At 41.0% G+C, this 24,407-nt stretch overlaps 1 protein-coding gene across 1 annotated transcript; it reads left to right on the top strand.

Annotated features, from left to right (window-relative positions):
* Window positions 1-2,051: 2,051 nt before the first annotated feature.
* SAMD7 (sterile alpha motif domain containing 7) lies at window positions 2,052-21,050 on the top strand. The gene is made up of 8 exons (XM_055418746.2): window positions 2,052-2,154; window positions 5,247-5,373; window positions 6,631-6,755; window positions 10,609-10,687; window positions 11,933-12,561; window positions 13,535-13,656; window positions 16,210-16,320; window positions 20,856-21,050. The coding sequence occupies exons 1-8, from the start codon at window positions 2,052-2,054 to the stop codon at window positions 21,048-21,050; spliced, it is 1,491 nt and encodes a 496-aa protein (XP_055274721.2).
* The last annotated feature ends 3,357 nt before the right edge of the window (window positions 21,051-24,407 follow it).

Below are 24,407 nucleotides of genomic sequence, written 5' to 3'. Positions count from 1 at the left end.
TTCATCCTCCTAAAGTGCTGGGCATCCAGGATTAGAGCTCTAGGTCAAAGAAATCCAGCCCGAATGCAAACCTAAGCATTAGTACATTCTCGCATTGGGGATTACCAGACACGCTCTGCATTCAGAACAGATATCCCAGTCTATACTTTGACTCAAGAGCATTTCATCTGCCACAGCAAAGTGACCTTGGTTCATAAACTATCTACCTGTAGAAGAAGGTACCCTGAAAATGTGAAAGTTAATGTTTAAAGACTCAGGGGTAGATCCATGACTGAGGAACTCCAAAATGGTGAGTTTGTAGAAACATACATTTGGAGTTTCAAATATTTATCTACCTGGTTGGTAAAGTGAAGGATATGGTAGTGAAACTATTCTATATGAAACTATAATGGTGGATTCTTGTTGTTGTGTAGTCACTCAGTCTTGTTTGACTTTTTGTGACCCCATGGACTGTAGCTTGCGAGGCCCCTCTATCCAGGGGGTTTCCCAGGAAAGAATACTGGAATGGGTTGCTATTTCCTTTTCCAGGAGATCTTCCCAACCCAGGGATCGAACTTGCATCTCCTGCTTGGCAGGTGGATTCTTTACCACTGAGCCACCAGGGAAGCATGTCATTATACATTTGTCAAAACCCAAAGAATGTACAACACAAAGAGTGAGCCGACCCTAAGCTAACCTATGGTCTTTTGGTAATAACGATGTGTCATTGCAGGTTCATCACTGTAATGAATGTAAGACTCTGGGGCAGGATATTGATAGTCGGGAGGCTATGCAAGTGTAGGGGAGAGGTACATGTGAATTCTTTCTACTGTCTACTCAGTTTTGCTGTAAACCTAAAACTGCTCTAAAAAATAATGTCTATGTAAAAATAAATAGATATATAATTATAAATATATACATATATGTAATTTGGAACATTCAAAAGGTAACAGATACAACATTAAAAGGCTCCTTCATCCATTCAGGCTGCTATAACAGAATAGTATAGTCTGGGTGGCTTATGAACACAGAAATTACTTTTTCTCAGTTCTGGAGGCTGGGAAGTCCATGATCAAGGCACTAACAGATTCAGTGTCTGGTGTGGGTCTGTTTCCTGGTTCAAAAATGGCCTTCTTCTCACTGTATCCCATATGGAGGAAAGGTTGAGGGAACTCTCTGAAGTCTCTTTTCTAAGGGTACTAATTCCATACATGAGGGCTTCACTCTCATGACCAAAATCACCTCCCAAAGACCTCACCTCCAAATACCATTGTTTTGGGGGTTAGGTTTCAATCTATGAATTTTGAGGGGAGACATGAGGTCTATAGCACTGGGCAATGGTTTTTTTTTTTTAATTGGGGCATAAAGAGATGTTATAGTTACATGTAAAGGCGCACTTGCTCACAAGTGTAAAGATGAACAGAAAGTAGGGAAGCCAAGTAGAACCCAGACTGTCACATTCAGGTGTAGTAGATGCCCATGACTCCTTGTCCTCCCCAGGGACTTTCCTGACATAGAGCCATTTCCCCAGATTTTGGAATAGTTTACGTTTTAAGTAAAAATTTGGTAGGCCAATTAAAAGTAATAAATTACCATATCAGAAGGTTTACAAAATTTTATAGATTATATTCAATCCCCTTCAGTTCAGTTCAGTTCAGTTCAGTCGCTCAGTCGTGTCCGACTCTCTGCGACACCATGAATCACAGCCCGCCAGGCCTCCCTGTCCATCACCAACTCCCGGAGTACACTCAAACTCATGTCCACAGAGTCGGTGATGCCATCCAGCCATCTCATTCTCCATCGTCCCCTTCTCCTCCCGCCCCCAACCTTTCCCAGCATCAGAGTCTTTTCCAGTGAGTCAACTCGTCGCATGAGGTGGCCACAAAAGGAAAGAAAGCAGATCCAAGTATTGTGGAATCCAGAACAGGTATGGTACCAAGGAGGGCTTTGGATGAAACTTGTCTCTGATGCCTCACTTCTTTAGCTCCATTGACCTGATACCCTTGAGTTCCTCACTTGTTTCACTGAACACATGAATAACTGAAAAAAATCATGCTGTGTGGTTGCAGACCATGGATCCTACAGAACCTTGTAGAAATATGCCTCTGCCTGGCGAATCTGGAGGTCCAGAAGAAAGGCATTTGTGTCGATTATCCGGTGGAATGACATTAGAAGGTAATCACCTGGCCTCACAGAACCACACATCGTTGCTGCCTTACCCCATTACACCTTTCTGAGTTCACCTGTAACCACAGAGGCCATATCCCATCTCAAGCCCCTGCTTCTCTCTGCTTCAGACTGAAGGCTTTCACCCATACTGTCGGAGCTAGTTGGATCTAGCTTAGACATAACCTGGGTGCAAGAGAGAATTGTGCCCTCCAGCAGGGACTGACAGAAATCAAAGGGTAAATGGCCAACTCTACGTCTTTCACTGGGACAGTTATGAGGTGTGTACACAATTTTTTTTCCTTAGAGATTCCCCAGCAGGGTTGCCCATAGTGGTAACTCACACTTTAACTCACGTCTTGTGGGCTTTCTTCCCTCCCTGGTCTACTTACCCACTCCCTCATATAGGCTTCCTGGGGTTCCCCTCTCAAATGAATTGTGTGTATGTGTTTGTGTCTGTGTGCTCAGTCGTGTCTGACTCTTTGCGACCCTCTGGACTGTAATCCTCCAGGTTCCTCTGTCCATGGGATTATTCAGGCAAGAATACTGGAGTGGGTTGCCATGCCCTCCTCCAGGGATCTTCTTGACAGAGTAATCGAACCCTCTTGCATCTCCTGCATTTGCAGGCAGATTCCTTACCACTGCACCACCTTACCTGCATTCAAGTCCTTGGCCCAGCCTCTTTTGGAGAAATCCCAAAGTGAGATGATCTCAACTTTTGGTTAACTAATCTCCATGGCACTCCCCTGTGGTAACATGTGTAAGGTAGCAGGGTGGTCAGCCTCTAGGCAATGCTTGCTCTGGAGGGATTTTGTACTGCTCCCTTTCTTCCTTCTCCTTCCTCCAAATTTGTCTCAGGCATCTCATAACATGCAAGATGAACATGGTATGTTATAGCTTCAAAGATTCTGTCTCACTCGTAGGTAAGTTCAAACTTCTACAGAATCTGTCAATTCATGACACAAATCAATGTTCAGTAATACAGCACGCCAGGCCTCCCTGTCCATCACCAACTCCCGGAGTTCACTCAAACTCATGTCCACAGAGTCAGTGATGCCATCCAGCCATCTCATTCTCTGTCGTCCCCGTCTCCTCCCGCCCCCAACCTTTCCCAGCATTAGAGTCTTTTCCAGTGAGTCAACTCGTCGCATGAGGTGGCCAAAGTATTGCAGTTTCAGCTTTAGCATCAGTCCCTCCAATGAACATCCAGGATTGATCTCTTCCAGAATGGACTGGTTGGATCTCCTTGCAGTATAAGGGACTCTCAAGAGTCTTCTCCAACACCACAGTTCAAAAGCATCGATTCTTCAGCGATCAGCTTTCTTCACAGTCCAACTCTCACATCCATACATGACCACGGGAAAAACCATTGGCGTGCTGTGATTCATGGGGTCGCGGAGAGTCGAACACGACTGAGTGACTGAACTGAACTGAACTGAACTGAATGTTTCAAAAGGAAATATCAAGTTGTGTCCCACATTCTTGTTGTTGTTGTTTCCCACGGTGAAAGAACAGAGTTCTCAAGCCTTTATTAAAATGACTTTTCCAAAAACTGGAAGAGCCCACTACACCCTGGCCACTTAGCACCAACTGAGCAGCCTGCCTTAGCCCGTTGTTCTTTTGTATAATGAACTATGGGAAAAATGATGGCTGTGCACCAAACATCAGATATGGAGGATCCAAGCCAAGGAACAGTGTCCTCACCAAAGATGCAAGCCCACAGCTGATATACCTGACCTGTATTCCTTCCTGGCATCTCACCCTGGCTGGCAGGCATCTGGCAGATATTTGTATCCTGAGTCTGACTGGTCACTACCCTGAGGCCACTGTCAGAGAGGAAATTATATTGGCCTCCCAGATATACAATGAAAATAAATCCACATAAAGAACTTTTTAAAAAATTTATGAATGGTGAAAGTCAATGTTAAGTGACCTATGGACTTGAATTTCCAATTTGATCAGTAGGTTTAGATCTGGAAAAGAAGCTGAAGAAGTGATTGCTTATTTGCATGCAAGCGTGCTAGGTCACTTCAGTCATGTCTGACTCTTTGCAATCCCATGGACTATAGCCTGCCAGGCTCCTCTGTCCACGGGATCTTCAGGCAAGAACACTGGAGTGGGTTGCCATGCCCTCCTCCAGGGGATCATCCCAACCCAGGGATAGAAGCCACCTCTCTTATGTCTCCTGCATTGGCAAGCGGATTCTTTACCACTAGCACTAGCCCAACCTGGGAAGCCCCAATTGCTTACTTAAATGTCATTATATTTTTAGTTTTGGAATCATATGAATGTATTAACTATTTTTAAAATTAAATATATGCATGAGAAAGAGGAAAAGAAACATTGCTACTTTGAAAAGTTAGAACATTTTCTTCCTAATTTCCCTTTTTTTTTCAAAAATAGTTGTCTATCTCAATTTTTTAAAAAGTAATAATTGTGGATGAAGAAACTAAAGTGACTTGTTTGACTAGCACTCTTTTAATATTTTAAATTACTCAAAGAATGTTAATAATTAACAAGAAAATGTAAGACAAAATTTTATCTCTTTTACAGTGGTCACATTTTCTGATCACTAGGTTCTAGATAAAGTTGTGAAAGCTTGTGTTTATGTATTATATGTTTGGATATAACTTGTTTTAGTTAGACACAGTCTCGTGAAATCAGCCTCTATTCACTCTAATTAGATGTATTTTGGGCCTTTAGGAAGATTTTCCTCCTCTTTTCTGTTTTAATCGTTTCAAATTTAACATATGGGAGCATACATGCATTTGTGCCTCAGGGAATATAGAAATCAAAATGAGTTATAATAAAAGAAAATGGTATTTCTGGAATCTTGCAAAACTGGTTTAATTTTATTATTGGTTGTTGTGTGGTGTGGTTTTATCTGTGGACTCTCCAACAAATTCCAAAGGCACACAGAGTTCAACAATTGTATCTGGGTGCTTACAGTGGAGGGGTTTTTGTGTAACTGAAAGCTTGGTGTAGCTAGTCTTCCCAAGTATTGGGAAAATACAAAATACATCATTTCAAGAAGAATTCAAACAGTCTGCCAAAAAATGGAGGTATATGTTGACATATCTATCTTTTACTTTATTTTTTAGAACTCCATCAGTGGCGAGAGATATTGATGATAAATCCAATGATGGCCATGAACCCTTTACTGCCCACATCAGGGCAGCAGAGAATTCCAGTGATTCCCTCACCATTTGAACCTCCACATGTGGATAGGTATTCCTCTCCAATGTGATATTCTGGTCTAAGGAGAAAATGGATGTTACTAAGTTTCCAAATGCTTTAACCTCAGTGTTGTCTTATAGTCTAATGTTATCTCAAGGAACTGTGGTGCAGTAAGTCTGCTGGCCACATCTTCAACAAAGTTCCCATCACTTCCCCTTTGAAGCCTCTTTGACATCCTCTCTCAGTAAATAGCTAACGAGCACCTGCCATCTGAGAGGCATTGCATAGGTGCAAACATGGATGGGTAGTCTGCGAGGGCTGCCATAACAAAATATCACAGACGGAGTGGCTTAATTTTATGTCTCACAGTTCTAGAGGCTAAAAGTCCTAGTTCAAGGTGCTGGCAGGTTTGGTTTCTCCCAGAGCTTCCCTCCTCAGCTTGCAGACTAGGCTACCTTTTCACTGTGTCCCCACATGCCTTTTTTTCAGTGTGCAAGCGCTTCTGGTATCTCTTCCCTTTCTTATAAGGACACCAGTCCTATTGGGTAAGGGCTCCACCCTTATGACTTCATTGAACTCTAATTACCTCCTTAAAGTTCCTATCTCCAAAACAGAGTCACATGGGGTGATTAGGACTTTAACATGTGGATTTTGGAGGGGGACACAATTCAGTCCCTAACAATGTGATATCCTAGGTTTCCTGTGATAGAAGAATTCTTTCTTTGCAATAAAAGTGAAATTTTCAGTATTTTTGTTGTACATTCTGGCACCTTCTTATCTTCTTTTCTTTTGAATATATATTCTGGAATCTGGGGAGAAAGTAAAATTCATTATTATACTTGTTCATGGAGCATGAACAATAGAGTTGGACTTCTAGAGACCACTGAAGTTTGGAGAAGTAAATCATCCATCCAGGTAGTGACTGATTCCAAATGGCAAAACTCAAGCCAGAGTGTGTTCATCAAATGAGGAAAGGCTGTTATGGTCAAGAACAGTATATAGTCATGAAAAATCAAAGATTGGTATTGATTTGATTAGATCATTTTTTCCCTAACATCCCTAAAACTTTCCTGCTTTCTCTGTTATGTTGTCAGGAGGTCAGTCCTTCCCTACTAGAGTCCTGCCTCCCCCTTTTTCTTATTATATTTCTTCTTAAACCAATAGAGATTGCAGGACTTTCATACTTCATTTGGGGAAGAAATGATAGAATCCCATATGGCAATTAAAAAAAAAAATCTCACTGCCTATGCAATGGAAATTTTATACAAATCCATTTTCGTTTTACCTATTTTGTATCTTTTTCCTTAGAGATTTATTGCCTCCTACTGTAGCACCAGCTGACCCAAGACAGTTTTGTGTTCCTTCCCAGTTTGGATCTTCTGCTCTATCAAATGCAAACATGCCAAACTTGCTGTCCAATCGTGTCTACTCAGGTATGAGAAACTGATGTCTCTCATCTCTAGAACCACTGTGAACTGAATTGCTGCATTAAGCTTGCCATGAAATGGATTGCTAAATTTTGGAGGCGAAACTGTATGGTGATAATGCTTATAGTTTCTACAATTACTACCTAGCTTTAAATCTTGGTTCCACCACTGTGTAAGTTGCTTAACTCCTCAAACCATCAATTTACTGATGAATAACATGAAAATCTGCAATTAATATCTGTCTTACCTTACAAGGAACTGAGGAAGTCATAAGGAGATGAGATCTAAGAGTAAAAGGCCCTGGGGCAGTTTATAATTGGCCTGATAGGCCAGTAAGAACTTGTCTTCTACTTGGGAGAACAGGGAAAGCTCTTGAGGAGTCTGAGCAAAAGAATGACATGGTCTGACTTACATTTTACCAGGATCACTCTGGCTGCTGTGTTAGGGACAAACTTGATAGGATTCAAGTTCTGGAGTTAAACTGATGGGAGTTGATGGGCTATTAGAATAGTCAAAAGATGATGATGGCTTGGCTCTGGGTGGTTACAGTAGGAATAGTAAGAAATGGTTTGATTCTGTAAATACTTTGAAGGGAGAAACAACAGGATTTGCTCAGAGTTTAGATATGAGATGTGAGGAGAGGAGAGGTGTTAAGGAAGACATCAAAAATTTTGGCTGAGAAAAGGGAAAGGGGGAGTTGCTTATCACTGAGTTGAGGAAGACTGTGAAAGGAAGCGTTTTGGGGGTGGGAGAGAGAGCACAGGCATTTGCAATGCCTACCTGACAGTCAATAGGAGATGTCCAGAAGGCAGCTGCAGTCCAGAGAGGACATCTGGAGATAAACGAAATATAATTTTGGAAATCATCAGTATATATGAGACTCAATGAGATCATTTATAAAGTGAGTTAAAAAGGATGAGTTAGAAGTTAAAAGGCTGACCCCTAGGACACACCAATAGGACCTAAAAGATGAAAGGAGATATAGAAGGAGCAATCAGTGGGGTGGGAGAAAACCCAGGAGAGGATAGAGGCCTGGAAGCCAAGGGAAGAAAGTGCTTTTAAGGAAAGAATAAGCAATTGTGTCAAGCATGCAGCTCAGAGATCAAGTAAGATGAGGACCAAGAATACATGATTAGATGTAGCTTTGCGGAGGTCATTACTTATCTCAGTAGGAGCAATTTCAGCATAGTGTCAACAAAAACATGAATGTGGGGCTCCAGAGAGAACAAGAGGTGAGAATTTCCTCACAATATTGAAGATCAAACTGATGCATCTTATCTTCTCAAAATTGTATTCAATGAATTTCTGTTTGCCCCGGTTCTCCAATTCCAACAATTTTTGATAGGAATAATGTGAGTAAAAAGCCTGAGACAAAAAGAAATATGATTGGTGCCAGGGCCATTGAAGACGCTGACCTGCCTGGATTTGAGCATATTGCATACCACAGCGCATGGAACCTCTTTGATGAGTCTGAGCAAGGGCCAGATTTGAAACTGGACACACCCACTGGGGTGTGACAGGCCCAACAACTGAACCTGGGTGGTAGCCCCCTCTGGCAGTAAAAGCCCAGTGAATACATAGCTCAAAGTTATAGGTAACAGATAAGCAGACCTGTGAAATAGTTGCATTGCTGACCCAGAGAGAGTTTTTTAGTGGCTAAAAATCCAGAAACTGCTAATAGTTGGATACGAACAGGCAGGCTGACAGCCTGTCCCAGGCACAGAGGTCAGTCTCCTACCCCAAGGCTGATGTGTAAGAGAGTAAGCAAGAGCAAGGCAGGGCCTCGGTCCTTTGAAAAATGAGCGACTAAGTTAAGTTAGCAAAAGAGAAATTGAGACAGGGATCAACTTCAAAAATTGGGATGTTAGATAAAGAGTGAGTTATTACAACTTGACTAGCACTAAATTTGATGTCAACTGTTTAAGAAAGAAAAAGAAACTTGAAATAGATTTGATAAGCCCAGATTTTACAGGATGCTAAAATCTAGATAATGAGAACTGTGCCCTCTGCACTGGTCTTTGTACACGGACATTCTCTGCATCCTTGGGGATTAACCCATGGGTTGGCAGTTTCATGCTTGCCTGCTATCTCAAGGAGCATATCTTGAAACCACTGAACTACAAAGATGTAGAGTTTTAGAGTCAGAAGAAGTTTTAGAGGTTATGTCATCTAGCCTCTGAATTTTACAACTGAGAAAGAATCACGTAAAAATAGAGTATGGTGTACTTCAAGATAGGTTATTATTAACAGGAGTTTAATGAGCTCTGCTAGCTTGGTGCAAGGCAAACATAAAATCTGTTCTAGCCTTCATGATACTAGCCCTCTTGTTGGGGAGAACAGATTATACATGAAAAACTATTGAACAAAACTATGGATAATCACTGTCATTTGTGTGTCTGTTATTGTTAGAGTGTGGTCTAACCTATGCTAGTCTGAGAAGTGTTTGAACAATAAATGTATAGACAGAAAGGTTTAGAAACTTTTACAGCCATTTGACAGGGTAATTTTATGTCTATTAATCTGATCATTTCAAATTGTGCTTGTGTTCATTCTTGTTTTCATTTCAATTTTCTAAAACATCATTTATGTATTTTTAAAGAGTCCATGATGGGTTGGAAATTTTAAAAGAAAAAAATAATCCTTCACCATGGATTATTTGAGAAGCACCAGCATAAACTCTAAATGTGTTAGGAATCTAGAAAAAGAAAGAAAAATCAGTATAAACATGAAGTTACCAGGCAAGAACAGAGCCTTGAATTCTGGTGATGCTGACATTATTTCAAGATATTTTGAAAGGTTGACACAAAGAACGTAATTGCTGTTCAACTCCATTGACATTGTCTTGTGAAAAGTATTTGCCTCAGCTGCACCAAAAAATCAACATAGAGAACTTCATATTTTATCCCCTTAAATCACTGTATTTATTTCCAGGGATTTCAGTACATCAGGAAGCACTTAGTTACTTTTTTTTAAGGTCAACTAATTCTTCTTGCCTCCCCCAAAAAAAACAAAACAGTCATCAATTTTTACTTCAAAAGCAAGTAGTCAAGAGATCCACAGTTAATTTCATCTTTTTCCTTTTGAAGTATGGTAGGAAAACATTGCCAGTTATGAGACCCATCAGTTCAGTTCAGTTCAGTCACTCAGTCGTGTCTGACTCTTTGTGACCCCATGAATCGCAGCACGCTAGGCCTCCCTGTCCATCACCAACTCCCGGAGTTCACTCAAACTCATGTCCATCAAGTCGGTGATGCCATCCAGCCATCTCATTCTCTGTCATCCCCTTCTCCTCCTGCCCCCAATCCCTCCCAGCATCACAGTCTTTTCCAGTGAGTCAACTCTTCGCATGAGGTGGCCAAAGTATTGCAGTTTCAGCTTTAGCATCAGTCTTTCCAATGAACACCCAGGACTGATCTCCTTTAGAATAGACTGATTGGATCTCCTTGCAGTCCAAGGGACTCTCAAGAGTCTTCTCCAACACCACAGTTCAAAACCATCAATTCTTCGGCGATCAGCTTTCTTCATACTTAAAGAAAAAAAATGATCTGGGGGATTTCCTGGCAGTCCAGTGGTTAGGACACAGGGCTTTCATTGCAGGACCCCTGGTTCAGTATCAGGGAAATAAGATCCTGCAAGCCATACAGTACAGCCCTCCCCCCAAAATTATTTAGTGTTATCATGCTATCACCAAAGTGGCTCTAAGATGCTGACAGTCATGAATTGACATCATTTCCAACATTGTGCTCAGTTGGTAGTTTTTTGCAGATACTGTTTTAAATCATTATATTTTCTTTTTATTATCTTCAAGTGGATATTTTTAATTTGTTCATGAGGTGGGATGGTGGTTTTCTTGTTTAAGGTTGGGGCATTTTGCCACCTGAATCCGTAAAGGCAATGGCTAGAAGGAATGAAATGATTCAAAGGCAGCATACTGCCAGGTAATGTAACAATCTTGTTTTAATTATTTTCTATTCATTCACTTGCCTGTATATGCATTTAATGTAAATACATGTATATGGTATTTATATACCTTCATATATATTCATTCACTTATTATATTTGTATATTGTTGTTTTTGTCTATGTTGTTACGTTTGTGTATGTGTCATTGTTGCTTAGTCGCTCAGTTGTGTCTGACTCTTTGTGACCCCATGGGCCTGCCAGGCTCCTCTGTCCATGGGATTTTCCAGGCAAGAATACTGGTGTGGGTTGCCATTTCCTTCTCCAGGGATTTGTGTATGTGTATTCACTGATTATATACATACATACACACATTCTGATTACTTTCAAAAAGTATTTCAAGAATACTACCAAAAGAGACATATACAAACATGCATACAGGTTGGTTAAAGATAAAAGCGAGATTAGAGATTATACAGTGAAGCTAAGTTTATAGATCATGATAATCAGTCGATGTCTCAAATAATTAAATGCCTACCTATGATTCTTTTGAAATTCGTATTGGCAATTCTGTCTTAAATGATTTCAATTCTGCCCAAAGATGGGAGTCAAGCTTGCCAAACCCCACTTCAAACTACGCCATCAGAGCCCAGACAGCCCCTCATTAGCCTAAAAGCAGCCTTCAGCAATCAGAAGACAGTAATAATGACCAGGGTATGGCTGTGGGTAAGAAAAGGCATCAGAGTCAGCTTTCTCATCAGTGGACACTAAGGGGTTCAGAGGATGACCAATAAGCAAAGTAAGCAAAAATGCCAATAAGCACTCCACGCCTCCTCCCTTCCCCTACCCTTACCATGTCATAAATTTTAGCAGTTGAGACCTACTGCATTTCTTGAGTCTCACTAAAATTGTATTGCAATGTTGAAAACCTTCTTCCCGGGACTTTAGCTTCTTTGAGGATTAATCTCTGGCAAGAAATGACTCTGTGTTGTGTTCTCCCCATCCCTGCTAAAATTGCCTTATCCAGTAGAGGTAATGTTCTAAAGACTGGCCTTGGACTTCCACTGTGAAACTTAGCCAAACCCTTCATCCTCTGACCTTACTCTGAACTCTCCTTCCAGTGGCTTTCAGGGAGATTCGTGTTTATGCCCAACAAACTTCAGATAAACGGCCTAAAGACTTACAGGAAAAGCAGAGGTGCTACATTAGGGAAGCCAGAGGGCCATTAAAAGTATTTTTCTAATGGTTTTCTTGGGTTTATAAAATATTTTGTTTTGTTTTTAGGATGGAAATGGAAATGCATGCCATTTACCAGCAAAGGAGAATAGAAAAAGTTAATTCTAAAGGACTAGCAGGCCTAGGGATCCCATTCATTTATGGCTCCAGTATCCCTGTGGGCCCAGCCACCTACCATGGCAGGGGCATGCTCCCAGCCAGTGACCTGCACGTTCACAGAAGCACCCTGAGAAACCTTCAGGGAAACCCCATGACAGTGGCGACTGGTCCACGCTTTACAGAGAACTGGGGGCAGAAATGTCGTCGTCTCAGGAGAGGTGCCGGGAGTCAGAAGGTTCTAGACAGTTACCCTGAGAGTTCTAAAAGTCAAGTAGAAGAGAAGCCCCTAGGCCAAACCCATGCAGTTCTCTATGAAGAGAACGAGTATACAAAAGACCCAGAAATGGAGGCTCTGGATAATCACACATTGGATGAAACCAGTGAAAAGCCAACTACAGCTCTTGCTGACACCTGTGGAGAGCTGGAGCCCAGCCATAGAAAGCCTTGGGGAGCTCAGGGAACTCCCCTGGAAGAAAAGGCTTGGGACGACGGGAAGGAGAAGGCCTCAGAGCATGGTTTGGCAGCCTGTGGAGAAAAGAATGGGGTGTACCCCCCAGCTCGTCGATCGTCTCAGCCAGGTAGGTGTAGGGGCCAATCCTCAGGAACCACACATTGTCAGGTCCATGAAATTATTACACAGTGATCTGTAACCATTGTGTTTCTCTTTATCCGTCCTGCTTAGAATTACCCTCTCTTGAAAAACTTATTACATTAGTTCCAATCAGCCATAACAGTGAAATGCACCTCTTTTTATAATTATATAGAGAATTTTCAGTGAAGTCTAGAAAGGTATAAATATGGGGAAGGATGGGAAAACCTACCAGAATTTTTAATTAAAATTTTAATCTAATTTAGTCTCTTCAGCACAAAATAGAGGGGCTTCTTTCTTAGAAGTGTGATTCAATCTCCCCTGTATTTAAGTGTAGTAATAGAAAAAATAGACAAACAGAATCTCTTTCAATGTTCATTATTGTTATACCATAGTTTAACCTAAAAGTATTAACACACTATCCCCTGCCAAACACACTGAATAGTTTTCTAGAACGTTTTTAGATAAAAAATATATAAAACTGGAATTTCTTTAGATAAAAATATTTTAAAACACACGGATTGGGGTATGTGTGATCTAGCTACCACATCAGCTGTTTCCCTGACAAAGTATTAATTTTCCATTTTGATGAAGATGGAGCTAAATTCTTGTATGGCTTAGAGAGCATCATAAATCATGTAACATCATAGAACATGGTGTTAATCTGGAGAATGAAATCCACAGGGTATTCTATTGAAATCTGAGAGAAGCTGGAACTTTGTTTTTATTTATGATAAGGCAGTCATTAAAGATCCTTTAGAGGAAGAAAAGAAAGGAGACAGCTATGCTTTTTTAGAAATCATCTCTCAGTAACTCGATAGCTTTTAAGGGGATTACATATAGATCTACATCAAGGAGCTGCTCTGTGGTAATAGAATATGCGGCAATTAATGTAACTATATATAAAACTGTACTCTTAGCTTCACCCTTTCCCACAAAATAATTTCCTTTCTATTTTAAAGGAACACACATCCTGCTTACAATCAAGGAAAATTTATCTTTGAATGAAGATATTCAGAAATGGACTGTGAATGATGTGTGCAACTTCATTAGTGGCCTTCCGGGTTGTTCAGACTATGCTCAGGTGATGTAACATTTAAATATTTTTCTCAAAGTAAAGTGACTTTTTTAAAAATAAGACATTTTGAAATATACTTCCTTCATTACGAGTTCTAACTTGATTTTGACCCCAAAGAGCATTCCTAATAAACTCTTCCTTTTTATGCCATTGGTTCTCCTGGAACAGAAGCCTCCAATTGATGCAGGTTGAGTCATGTGCCCACACCCCAGCTTCAGGGGAAGCTAGGAAAGCAAGTGTCTGGCTTTAGTTTCAGTCTCCTCAAGACTCCTGAGATGCAGGGATTCTCCCAAAATTAGGAGGTTCAAAGGTCAAACATCCAAGAAGAATGAGAGATATCTACTATATTCCCTATTCATCCATTTAGCAAACATTTTGGAGGCATGTACTTCTGTATCATAAGTTTTAGGCTACTCATCATAATAACAGAAATATGTACTTTATTCTAAAAAGGACAAGAAGGAGATACATTTAAAAATTAGGAAATTAACTATTTTAAAAATTCCATTTTTACGCTAGGGCAATATGTTAAAATACCTACACATATAATTCAATCTGATAGATAAATACTATTTTTTAAATTATAATGAACTGCTAGGATAGTTGGAAAGTAAAACCAGTATCACTTATCAGTGACAAAAATGGGAAAATCAGAGATAAAAATGGTGGGTTGGCAAGTTTTTGAGGTTTATGTCAAAGTTACATTTTCAAGTATATAGTTTACTTTGTCAAGTGATTTTAATAACACAATTTCAAGCAACAATGTACCAACTAAATCTGACATCATTATCTTTGGTTTATATATTAAAGGAAAATAAAGCAAGAAAAGGACATTATGATTTGACTACATCATAATTGATGTTAGAGATAATTGTTTTCAGATCTTATTTTGTGATATTTTCCTTCAGTGTAATGCTGTTAATTTTTAAATTCTTCTTTTCTTTCCTTTCTTTCTCCCTTTGTTCTTTTCATGGGACCAATGGAAAAGTTACAGAGTAGTAATTAAGAGTATGGCTTATGAAAGTACAAGTTCAAATCCCGGCTTTTCCACTCTCTGGACATGTGACCTAGGACAAGTTGCCTCTCTCCTTGGTGTCTCAGTTTTCTCATCTGTAAATGGGGATAATAGTATAATACTTTCTCAAAGGACCATTGTATTAATGAGTGCCTGGCACCTTGTAAGTACTCAATATATTCTAATTTCGTCATTATATCTGAGGCTTCTAGAGAAAGCAGAATCTCAAGTTACTTATGAGGCAAGTTGTAGTCTTCAAGTCACTTACTTTATCTTTTGCATACCTGCTAAAAATGTTTGTTCTATTTTTTCCTACTCAAGGAGTATAACCTTATTATTTTATTACTAGTCATTAACTGTAAGTAAGTCACTTTTTAAATTTATCTGTGCCACTTATCAAGTGCCACATCAACCACTGGTACAATGGAGTTACAAAATTCTGATAGCCGGAAACATGAACTCCCATGTATAACGAATGTTACATTGCTGACTTCTGATGGACTGAATCTGTTTGAACTCGCTATTTTAATCAGTAAGTGATTCACAGTCATAAAAATGCAGTTTATAATAACCACTCTTGTAATAAATAATATTACAGGCATTTCATACTTTATAATCCCGAATGTTCCCTTGTGGGGAACATAAACTCGAAGACCCCAAGCTTTACTGACTCATTATCTCTTACCAACAGGATGTGAGTGCTTCCTTCCCCACCCCTAGGAGTGGCACAATTATTTCTAGGTGTTTCTCAAATGTGTTTAGGATCAAGTCCTGCTCTTGTTTCTTCACTAAAGTTGGTTCCCCTCTCAGCAATTGCTGGTGTTATCAACAGCTCTCATCTGCGTTTTCCTCTCCTCCCTTCACTGCTCATCTAAGGCAGGGCACAGAGGCACTGTGTCTGTAAATGTGAGAGTTTGAAATTTGCCTGAAATGGTTTTTACCTATATCCATTCACTCAGACTATTTGTTCATTCATTGATTTGTCCAGCAAGGACGATTGCACATCTGTTTTGTACCAGGCAATGCATTACAGATACATCAGTGAGTAAAACATGGGCCTGCCCTCAAATAAGAACTATTCTATGTTGAAATTGAGTTTTTTATTGAGAGAATTGGGTAGCTTAGACAGTAAAGAATCTGCATGAAATGCAGGAGATCTAGGTTCAATCCCCGGGTCAGGAAGATCCCCTGGAGAAGGAAATGACAACCCACTCCCATATTCTTGCCTGGGAAATCCCATGGACAGAGGAGCCTGGTGGGCTACAGTCCATGGGATCACAAAGAGTCAGACACAACTGAGTCACTAACACTTTTATATTTTTCACTTTCATAGAATTGCAATGTACTCCAAAGGTGGTTAAAGAACACAAACAACATGCCATTGGAGCACAGAAAAGAGAGTAACTGAAAATAAGAAATGTCACAATTTTTGTGTCATCCTCAAGAAGTCCTAATGTTTCCTCCAATGCTGAAAATATATATGTAAAACAAGATTTAAAAAAAAATACATTTAAACAAAGTTGACATCTTTTATGTTTAATAAGGTATTTAAAGATCATGCAATTGATGGAGAAACTTTGCCATTACTCACAGAGGAGCATCTTCGAAGTGCTATGGGATTAAAGTTGGGACCAGCACTGAAGATTCAATCACAGGTAGGGTGATTTTTCATAACTAAACATGCATTAATGTTATGAAGCTAAAGAGAAATATGTTACTTTCTTTGGTTGTAATATTAACAATACCTGTCTAACCTCTTTACTAAACTTTTGCCCTCTATGGGTGTGGACATAATAGAACAAGGGAACCTGAAAACATCAGACGGGGCATGGTACATGTCCCTAGGTTCAGTTGGGAAGGCACCAAGCAATGATGTATTGGTCAGTGTTTAACGACCTGCTCTCTTTAAAAAGGAACCCTGATTCACAGTATTTGTCAATTTCTGTAGTGTAAAATACTCCCACCATGGCTGACAAACTCCAAATGCAACTGAATACAGGATTGGGAAGAGATGCACAACAGCACCCTATTTTAGACTCCCTTCACCATGTGGATAGCACAGGTGTAAACAACCTCAAAAGCAGTGATGATAATAAACAATTATAGTAAAATAAGCAGACAAAATAATTAAGTGATAGTTTGGAGCACTTAATATTTTGTTGTTCTTTAGTTGCTGAATCATGTCTGAGTCTTTGGGTGCAACCTCATGGGCTGTAATGTAGTCTGCCAGGATCCTCTATCCATGAGATTTCGCAGGCAATATTACTGCAGTGGGTTGCCATTTCCTTCTCCAGGGAATCTTCCCAACCTAGGGATTGAACCCACATCTCCTGCATTGCAGGCAGATTCTTTACCACTGAGTCACCTGGGAAGCCTATTTAATATGAGTACTTTAGCTTTCTATATAATATATCTAACTGTATCTTTATATAATTTAGTTTTGAATAATGACATTTTTTTAGGGCTTCCCTGGTGGCTCAGTGGTAAAGAATTCACCTGCCAATTCAGGAGACATGGATTCAATCCCTGATCCTGGAAGATCCTACATGCTGTGAAGCAACTAGGCCACAACTATTGAGCTTGTGCTCTGCAGCCCAGGAACCACAACTTCTGAGCCCTTAGGCTGCAACTATTGAAGCCTGTGGGCCTAGAGCCCATGCTCCACAGTAAGAGAAACCATCGCAATGAGAAGCCTGTGCCCCACAACTAGAGAGCAGCCACAAAGACCCAGAACAGCCAATAAATGTGTGATAACGGTATTTTTAACAATGAGCTTGCCAGCTTCTTAAAAGTTTACCAGTTGGTCACAAGAGCTGAAGTAAGCCATGGCACCCCTTGTCATCACCACCTCCACTGCTTCGTTCTGGCCTAAGGCACCACTGTCTCTCACTGGATCGCTGCATTAGCCTTCTTTCTGCTCTGCCCCTGCCCACCCAGAGCCTATTCACACAACAGTAAAGAATGATTCTGTAATGCATGACAGAGCATGTCACTCTTCTGCTCAAAATCTGCAGTAGCTTCCCATCTCTTTCAGAGTCATATATGATTCGCACTCCTCCCCACCCATCACCACCCTTGCCTTTCTGACCTCATCTTGACATCTCTCTCCATCAGTTGCCGCTTTTGCCCGTTCACCTCTGGATGCTGTCTGAACATCTAGGCAGGCTCCACCTTAGCACGTCTCTCATGGCTATGGTGCTTCCCCCACACTCCAGACACCCTCATGCTTTGCTCCCTTCATCTTTGCTCTACTCTCCCATCTCAGTGAGGTTTGTGTGGTTCATGCTACTTAAAATTGCACACAGCCCAGCCCCCGTACATCTTCCTGCCATCCCTTTTTCTGTGCTTCTCTTTTCCCCCATAGCACCTATCACCTTCAATCACACAATACAGTTTACTCATTTATTAACTTTATATTCATTTTTTATTTCTCTCTGACCCCACTAGAATATAAGCTCATTTAAAGAAGAGATCTTTATTTTGTTGACTGAATAATCTCAGACTGTGCAAAACCCATAATAGGTCAATAATTATTTGTTGAAAGAATGAATTTCCTAAAATCGAAACCAAGATGCCTCAACTAATTCTTTCAGAATTTATATAGTACTCTACCTATTTAAAATACATATTCAGACCAGGTACTGAGTTTCTAAAATGTCCTTCAAAAACCATTTCAAACTGGAATCAAGATTGCCGGAAGAAATATCAATAACCTCAGATATGCAGATGACACCACCCTTATGGCAGAAAGTGAAGAGGAACTCAAAAGCCTCTTGATGAAAGTGAAAGAGGAGAGTGAAAAGGTTGGCTTGAAGCTCAACATTCAGAAAACAAAGATCATGGCATCTGGTCCCATCACTTCATGGGAAATAGATGGAAAAACAGTGGAGACAGTGTCAGATTTTATTTTTTTGGGCTCCAAAATCACTGCAGATGCTGATTGCAGCCATGAAATTAAAAGACGCTTACTCCCTGGAAGGAAAGTTATGACCAACCTAGATAGTATATTAAAAAGCAGAGACATTACTTTACCAACCAAAGTCCGTCTAGTCAAGGCTATCGTTTTTCCTGTGGTCGTGTATGGATGTGAGAGTCGGACTGTGAAGAAAGCTGATCGCCGAAGAATTGATGCTTTTGAACTGTGGTGTTGGAGAAGACTCTTGGGAGTCCCTTGGACTGCAAGGAGATCCAACCAGTTCATTCTAAAGGAGATCAATCCTGGATGTTCATTGGAAGGACTTATGCTAAAGCTGAAACTGCAATACTTTGGCCACCTCATGCAATGAGTTGACTCACTGGAAAAGACTCTGATGCTGGGAAAGGTTGGGGGCGGGAGGAGAAGGGGACAACAGAGAATGAGATGGCTGGATGGCATCACCGACTCTGTGGACATGAGTTTGAGTGAACTCCGGGAGTTGGTGATGGACAGGGAGGCCTGGCGTGCTGTGATTCATGGGGTCGCAAAGAGTTGGACACGACTGAGCGACTGAACTGAACTGAACTGAAACTTTTTAGGGTAAAGAAGTTCTTTATTTATAATACAAATACTTCAAGGTTTCCATTGGTGGTGTTTTTTTCAACTTCTTATTCTGGAATAACTTTAGATACTGAAAAGTTGTGAACAGAGTGCAGAAAGTTCACCTAGTTTTTCCCAGTGTTAACATCTTACGTAACATGGCACATTTGTCAAAGCTAAGAAATTAACATTGGTACAGTATGATATTCACTTTTAAATGATTTGTTTTTTTTAGTGAGGATACTATATCTCTTGGAATACTTACAAAAATAGTGCACAGTTCTTTTTCCTCAAATTAGATTTTCTTTGCTTTGATTTATCACTTTGCTTGTGTTTTTGTTTTTGGTTTTTTTTTTTTTTTTTGTCTTTACAGTGTGACCAACTCTAAGTCATTCTTAATCTTCTCACTTGCTGTTTACGTTACCCCTCTATATCATTTTCATGAGGCTGTAGTCATTTCTTCTGCTCCTGATATGTGTAAATGCCTCCATGCACATCCCAGGCTCCATCTGCCAGCACAACAAGGCAGGGCTACCACAGAAGCTGTGGGAAAGGGGAGAGGGAGAGGGGAGATCCCACTGATGCCAGATGTTCAACCAAATAGAACAGTTACAGAGTCCTTGGGATTGGGATTTCCCAGGGGTCTAACTGAAGCAGGAAAAGTAAAAGATTCTGAGCAATATCTGAAAGTCCCAGAAGGTGAGCAAGCAGGAGTGCATCTCAATCTCCAAAATGGAAATCAAGGGCAAAATTCCATTACAGCAAGAACTGCTAAGAAGGAGGAAACCCACGCTTCAGAACAGAAACCTAGGAGATCGACCTGGACTGAGCACACAAGGAGAGAGGTAGCGGAAGAAAACACTGGAATTTGAGAACTCAGATATTATTAGAATGGAGGGAGCTTGGTGTTTGAGCTACAGCAATGTGAACAATATAGAAATCTCCTGGGTCCCCCTCAGGGTCAGGTTTGTGCACGAGCACACTGGTTCGTACTGGGCACCAAGTCCCAAGGGCTTCCCTGGTGACTCAGTGATAAAATATCTGCCTGCAAATGCAGGAGACTTGAGTTTGATTCCTGGGTCAGGAAGATCCCCTGGAGAAGGAAATGGCAGCCCATTCCGATATTCTTGCCTAAAGAATCCATGGACAGAAGAGTCTGACTGGCTTCAGTCCATGGGGTCTCAAAAGAGTCAGACACAACTGAGCAATTGAGCACATACCAAGTCCCAGAGCCACCTTATTTATGTCTCCAAACAAAGCCCACTGAAGGACAGCTGTGTGCTGAGGTTCTAAACAGTTTCAGCCTCAGCCAGAGAAGGATGGGCTGGGTGCTGGTGATGGTGGAGTCTGGTGTCTGTGGGAACTCTTGTGGGACCCCTGGAAAAGGGAAAGCTGGGGGAATGCTGAGTGAAATAATCATGTGTGCTGATGAACCACAGCAGGACCAAGAACAGGAATTGATAGGTTCCTACCATCTCTATACCCAGTTTTACATTGCAAACATTATAATTCTGGAAGAAAAAGCCCACCACATCCTAGAATTGTGTCCTCCACAACTGTGTAGATGCCCTATGCCTGGAATTACCTCAGCCTCCCTGTCACCTGTATCTTTGAAGAATATGCTGTGTTATTGAAAGGATTCATAGATTTAATTACTGTATTTTGTCTTCAAAGGTATCTCAGCATGTGGAAAGTATGTTCTACAAGAAAAGTCTTTCACTTCCTACCCACACGAAACAAGCATTCAATCAACCAACAGATACAAACCCTCTTTTGGATTTTAACTCCTGGAGTGATACATTGGACATTCCTTGTTCCCAGGATATGAGTGTTCCTAAAGGAACTGAGCGAGATAATATGAGAAATTAAAACCCTCCTGGAGGAAGAACAATCTTAATTGTTTCTCAAAAAACTCTAGGATATTCTGAAAGGTGTGTAAGAGTTTTCTAGGACCAGATGGAGGCTGAGAAAGAGAGAAAGCCTGTACACCTGAGCTGTCCCAGACGGGTCCTTGCTCAGGCTTCAAGGAGTGACCTCAGCTTCGAAGTGTGTGCATGTGTGCATGTTAAGTCACATTCAACTCTTTGTGACTTTATGGACTGTAGTCCACCAGGCTCCTTGATCCATGAGGATTCTCCAGGCAGGAATACTGGAGTGGGTTGCCATGCCCTCCTCCAGGGAATCTTCCCGACCCAAGGATTGAGCCCACATCTCATGTCTCTTGCATTGGCAGGTGGGTTCTTTACCACTAGCACCACCCACCTGGGAAGCCCTCAGCACAAAGTAGCTGGTGTGTGTTAGTCACTCAGTCGTGTCTGACTCTTTGCAACCCCATGGACTGCAGCCCACCAAGCTCCTCTGTCCACGGGATTTTCCAAGCAGGGATACTGGAGTGGGTTGCCATTTCCTTCTCCAGGGGATCTTCCCAATGCAGGGATCGAACCCGGGTCTCCCGCACTGCAGGCAGATTCTTTACCATCTGAGCTACGAGGGAAGCCTGACTATGATGAAATCATTTTTGGTGACCACCAAAACTATGGAAGAGAGGCTTGTACTTGACGTACAACTGTACTTGATGTACAAGTCGGAGTTTTCCAGCTGAGAATTAACCCACCAAATAAATGCGTGGCAAAGAACACAGAAATGTAGATATGAAAGTGCTCAAACTCTAAAGCACTACTCAATTACCATCTATTAGTCAACAATTCAGTCCTATTACTTAGAGTGAAGCTTCTGGTCATCATCTTTGTGTTCAATCAACAAAATCTAACAACCAAAATTTAAAAATTAAAAGGAAAACTAAAATATATCAAGTTACCTCATAACAAGCTTCAGAATCTAGACAGGTGTAAACGTTCTGCTGCACGGTTAACATGTCCTGCAGCAACGCTCTCCAGTGAGACTTTCAGGAGGCTGCTTTCAAACTGAAGGAGAGACTTTGGAAGCATCAAGAAAGCTACAGTTGAGTGTTTCCAGGAGGAAATCTGTGCAACAGCCAGAAGAACTGACTCTGAATAAAGAGCTCCTTTACTGTTTCCCATCCCCTAACCCAACAAGTGGAGAAAGAAATGGCAACCCACTCTAGTATTCTTGCCTGGAGAATCCCAGGGACAGAGGAGCCTGGTGGGCTGTCGTCTATGGGGTCGCACAGAGTAGGACACGACTGAAGTGACTTAGCAGCAGCAGCAGAAACCCAGAGAGAGACAAAGGCAACCCAATGGAGCCAGAAGAAGCCAGAAGAGCAGGTGTAGAAGTACAAAATAGAGAAACAGAGGAGCTGACCACAGACTCCCACCTTTCCTCACTGCAGGCATCCAGCCTGAAGGAGGCCAGAGAGAGGACAGGGCAGAAGCTTTAACTTTAAAGTTCAGTCAGTGCAACTGCTATTCAACATTTCCTTCTGATACAAAACCATGTTATGACTAAAAATATCTGGAGGACTGCTTATTATCTAATAGGGAGAGGAAAAGGCATAGTAACCACCTCACAGTGCACCCAAGAGGTGGGGGAGAGTTATCTCCGCAAAGCAGGACTGACCTGGCAAGACGGAGGGGAGGCGATGACAGCGGCTTCTGTTCATACCCATGGAGCCCCACTCTTTCAACTTCACATCTAACAGAAAGCCTGTGAGAAGAACCACAGGAAACTGATAAGTGTTTGCTCAGTGAGGGGACTGAGTGACAGGGAGGTGAGGGAGACTTCTTACTACATAGCCTCTGGTATATTTTAAGTTTTTGACTATGAAAACGTAGTTTCTGTTTTTAGAATTTATATTTAAAATAAACAAACTGAAGTAGGCAGCCTCTAAGGTGGCCACCCCTGAACCCTGTTTCCTGGTGTTCATACCTTGTGTGATCCCTTCCCCTTTGGCCTGCCCATAGGACTCCTTCCTAAGGGGTAGACTATGGAAGAGGTGAAGGGGTGTCACTCTGTGGCCTCTGTCTCAGGTACTTTCTCTTGCTGTCTGGATGGCTCACTCTGGAGGCAGCTATCTTCTCTATGTCTCCAGGCTGTCTGTGGAGAGGCCAATGTGACTGAACTTGAAAATGGATCTTCTGAGGCATGCAAAATAGCCCTGTGAGGGAACTTGAAGGTGGCTCTTTCCCATGTCAAGCCGTGAGGTGACTATCCAGCTCCTGCCCACAGCTTGATGGCAGTCTCGTGGGTGACCCTGAGCCAGAGGCCCCCAGCTAAGCCTGGATTCCTGACCCACAGAAACTGTGGGGTGATTAATATGTGTTTCCAGCCATCAGTAGAATCATTTGTTTCATAGCAATATTTTCCTAAAACAAACAAATTTAAGTTGCACTGATAAACATATATAGCAGGCTTCTCATGTTCACTTTTTGATTTAGAACGTAAGCTTTTGAATTCATTTTCCCACAAGTCATGCTAATTTAGTTGATCTTTGCTTTCTTTCATTTTTAACATGAAGACAACAGGGTTTTTGACATAAAATTATACTATACCATAAAATATGCATGTGGACCAAAAAGGGACTGTTGGTCCCTTTGAGTTGAGAGAGAGACTCAGAGAAAGAAAAAATTCTTGTAAATTTCAAAATTTTAAGAACAATTTTGTCACATGATCTTTCTTTCACCTACTGTAATTCCCAGCATGTAGAAGTTTCAGCAAATACCAAATGTGAGTTAACAGGTGTTATAGTAAGGGATAAAATGAAAGCTTAATTAATACTTTAAGTGGCAAAGGGATAGGGATCATGTGATTCAATCTATATGATAGTTTTTTAATTTCTTATCCCTGCTACATGAGTCAGCTGAGTTGGTAAATGATTCACTTGAACAGATGTATCTCAGTGTTGATCTAATGAAAATGTTCTGATATGCCATCCTGGCATGTACTATCACCAAAAAAATCACTGTGCTTAATTTTAGAACTATGCATAAAAAAAGAATCATGTAAAGGAGGCTCTCCCCAGCTCTCAGCACTCTTCTTTGGAAGAAAAGGAGACTGAAATTGCTTGTCCATACTAAGATTGTTTCTTTCCGGATTCATGACTCTTGGGTACTTTTTAACAAAAGACCCATGTTAGTGATAAAAATTATTTTGAAGGGTGAAAATTTTACTCATCATATAGAAATAGTTTTTAACTTTTCTGCAAATACAACTTTAGTCTTGAGTATACTCTGTACTTTTTGTGAGAATAAAACAAAGAACAGCAAAAACAACAACAAAATTCTCTCTCGTGTTTGAAAACCAATCACA

Source organism: Moschus berezovskii, chromosome 1 (assembly GCF_049115385.1).
Source record: "Moschus berezovskii isolate FMDL1 chromosome 1, NW_MosBer_1.0, whole genome shotgun sequence".
Lineage (NCBI taxonomy): Eukaryota > Metazoa > Chordata > Mammalia > Artiodactyla > Moschidae > Moschus > Moschus berezovskii.
The sequence above is the reverse complement of the archived record's forward strand: the minus strand, read 5'-3'. Positions and strand labels throughout refer to the sequence as shown.

Excerpts from the sequence above, each read along its gene's own strand:
- SAMD7 (XM_055418746.2), top strand. The coding sequence starts at position 2,052 with ATGGATCCTACAGAACCTTGTAGAAATATGCCTCTGCCTGGCGAATCT. Across the intron at positions 12,562-13,534 it reads TCGTCGATCGTCTCAGCCAG|GAACACACATCCTGCTTACA; the intron begins GTAGGTGTAGGG and ends TCTATTTTAAAG. Across the intron at positions 13,657-16,209 it reads GTTGTTCAGACTATGCTCAG|GTATTTAAAGATCATGCAAT; the intron begins GTGATGTAACAT and ends ATGTTTAATAAG.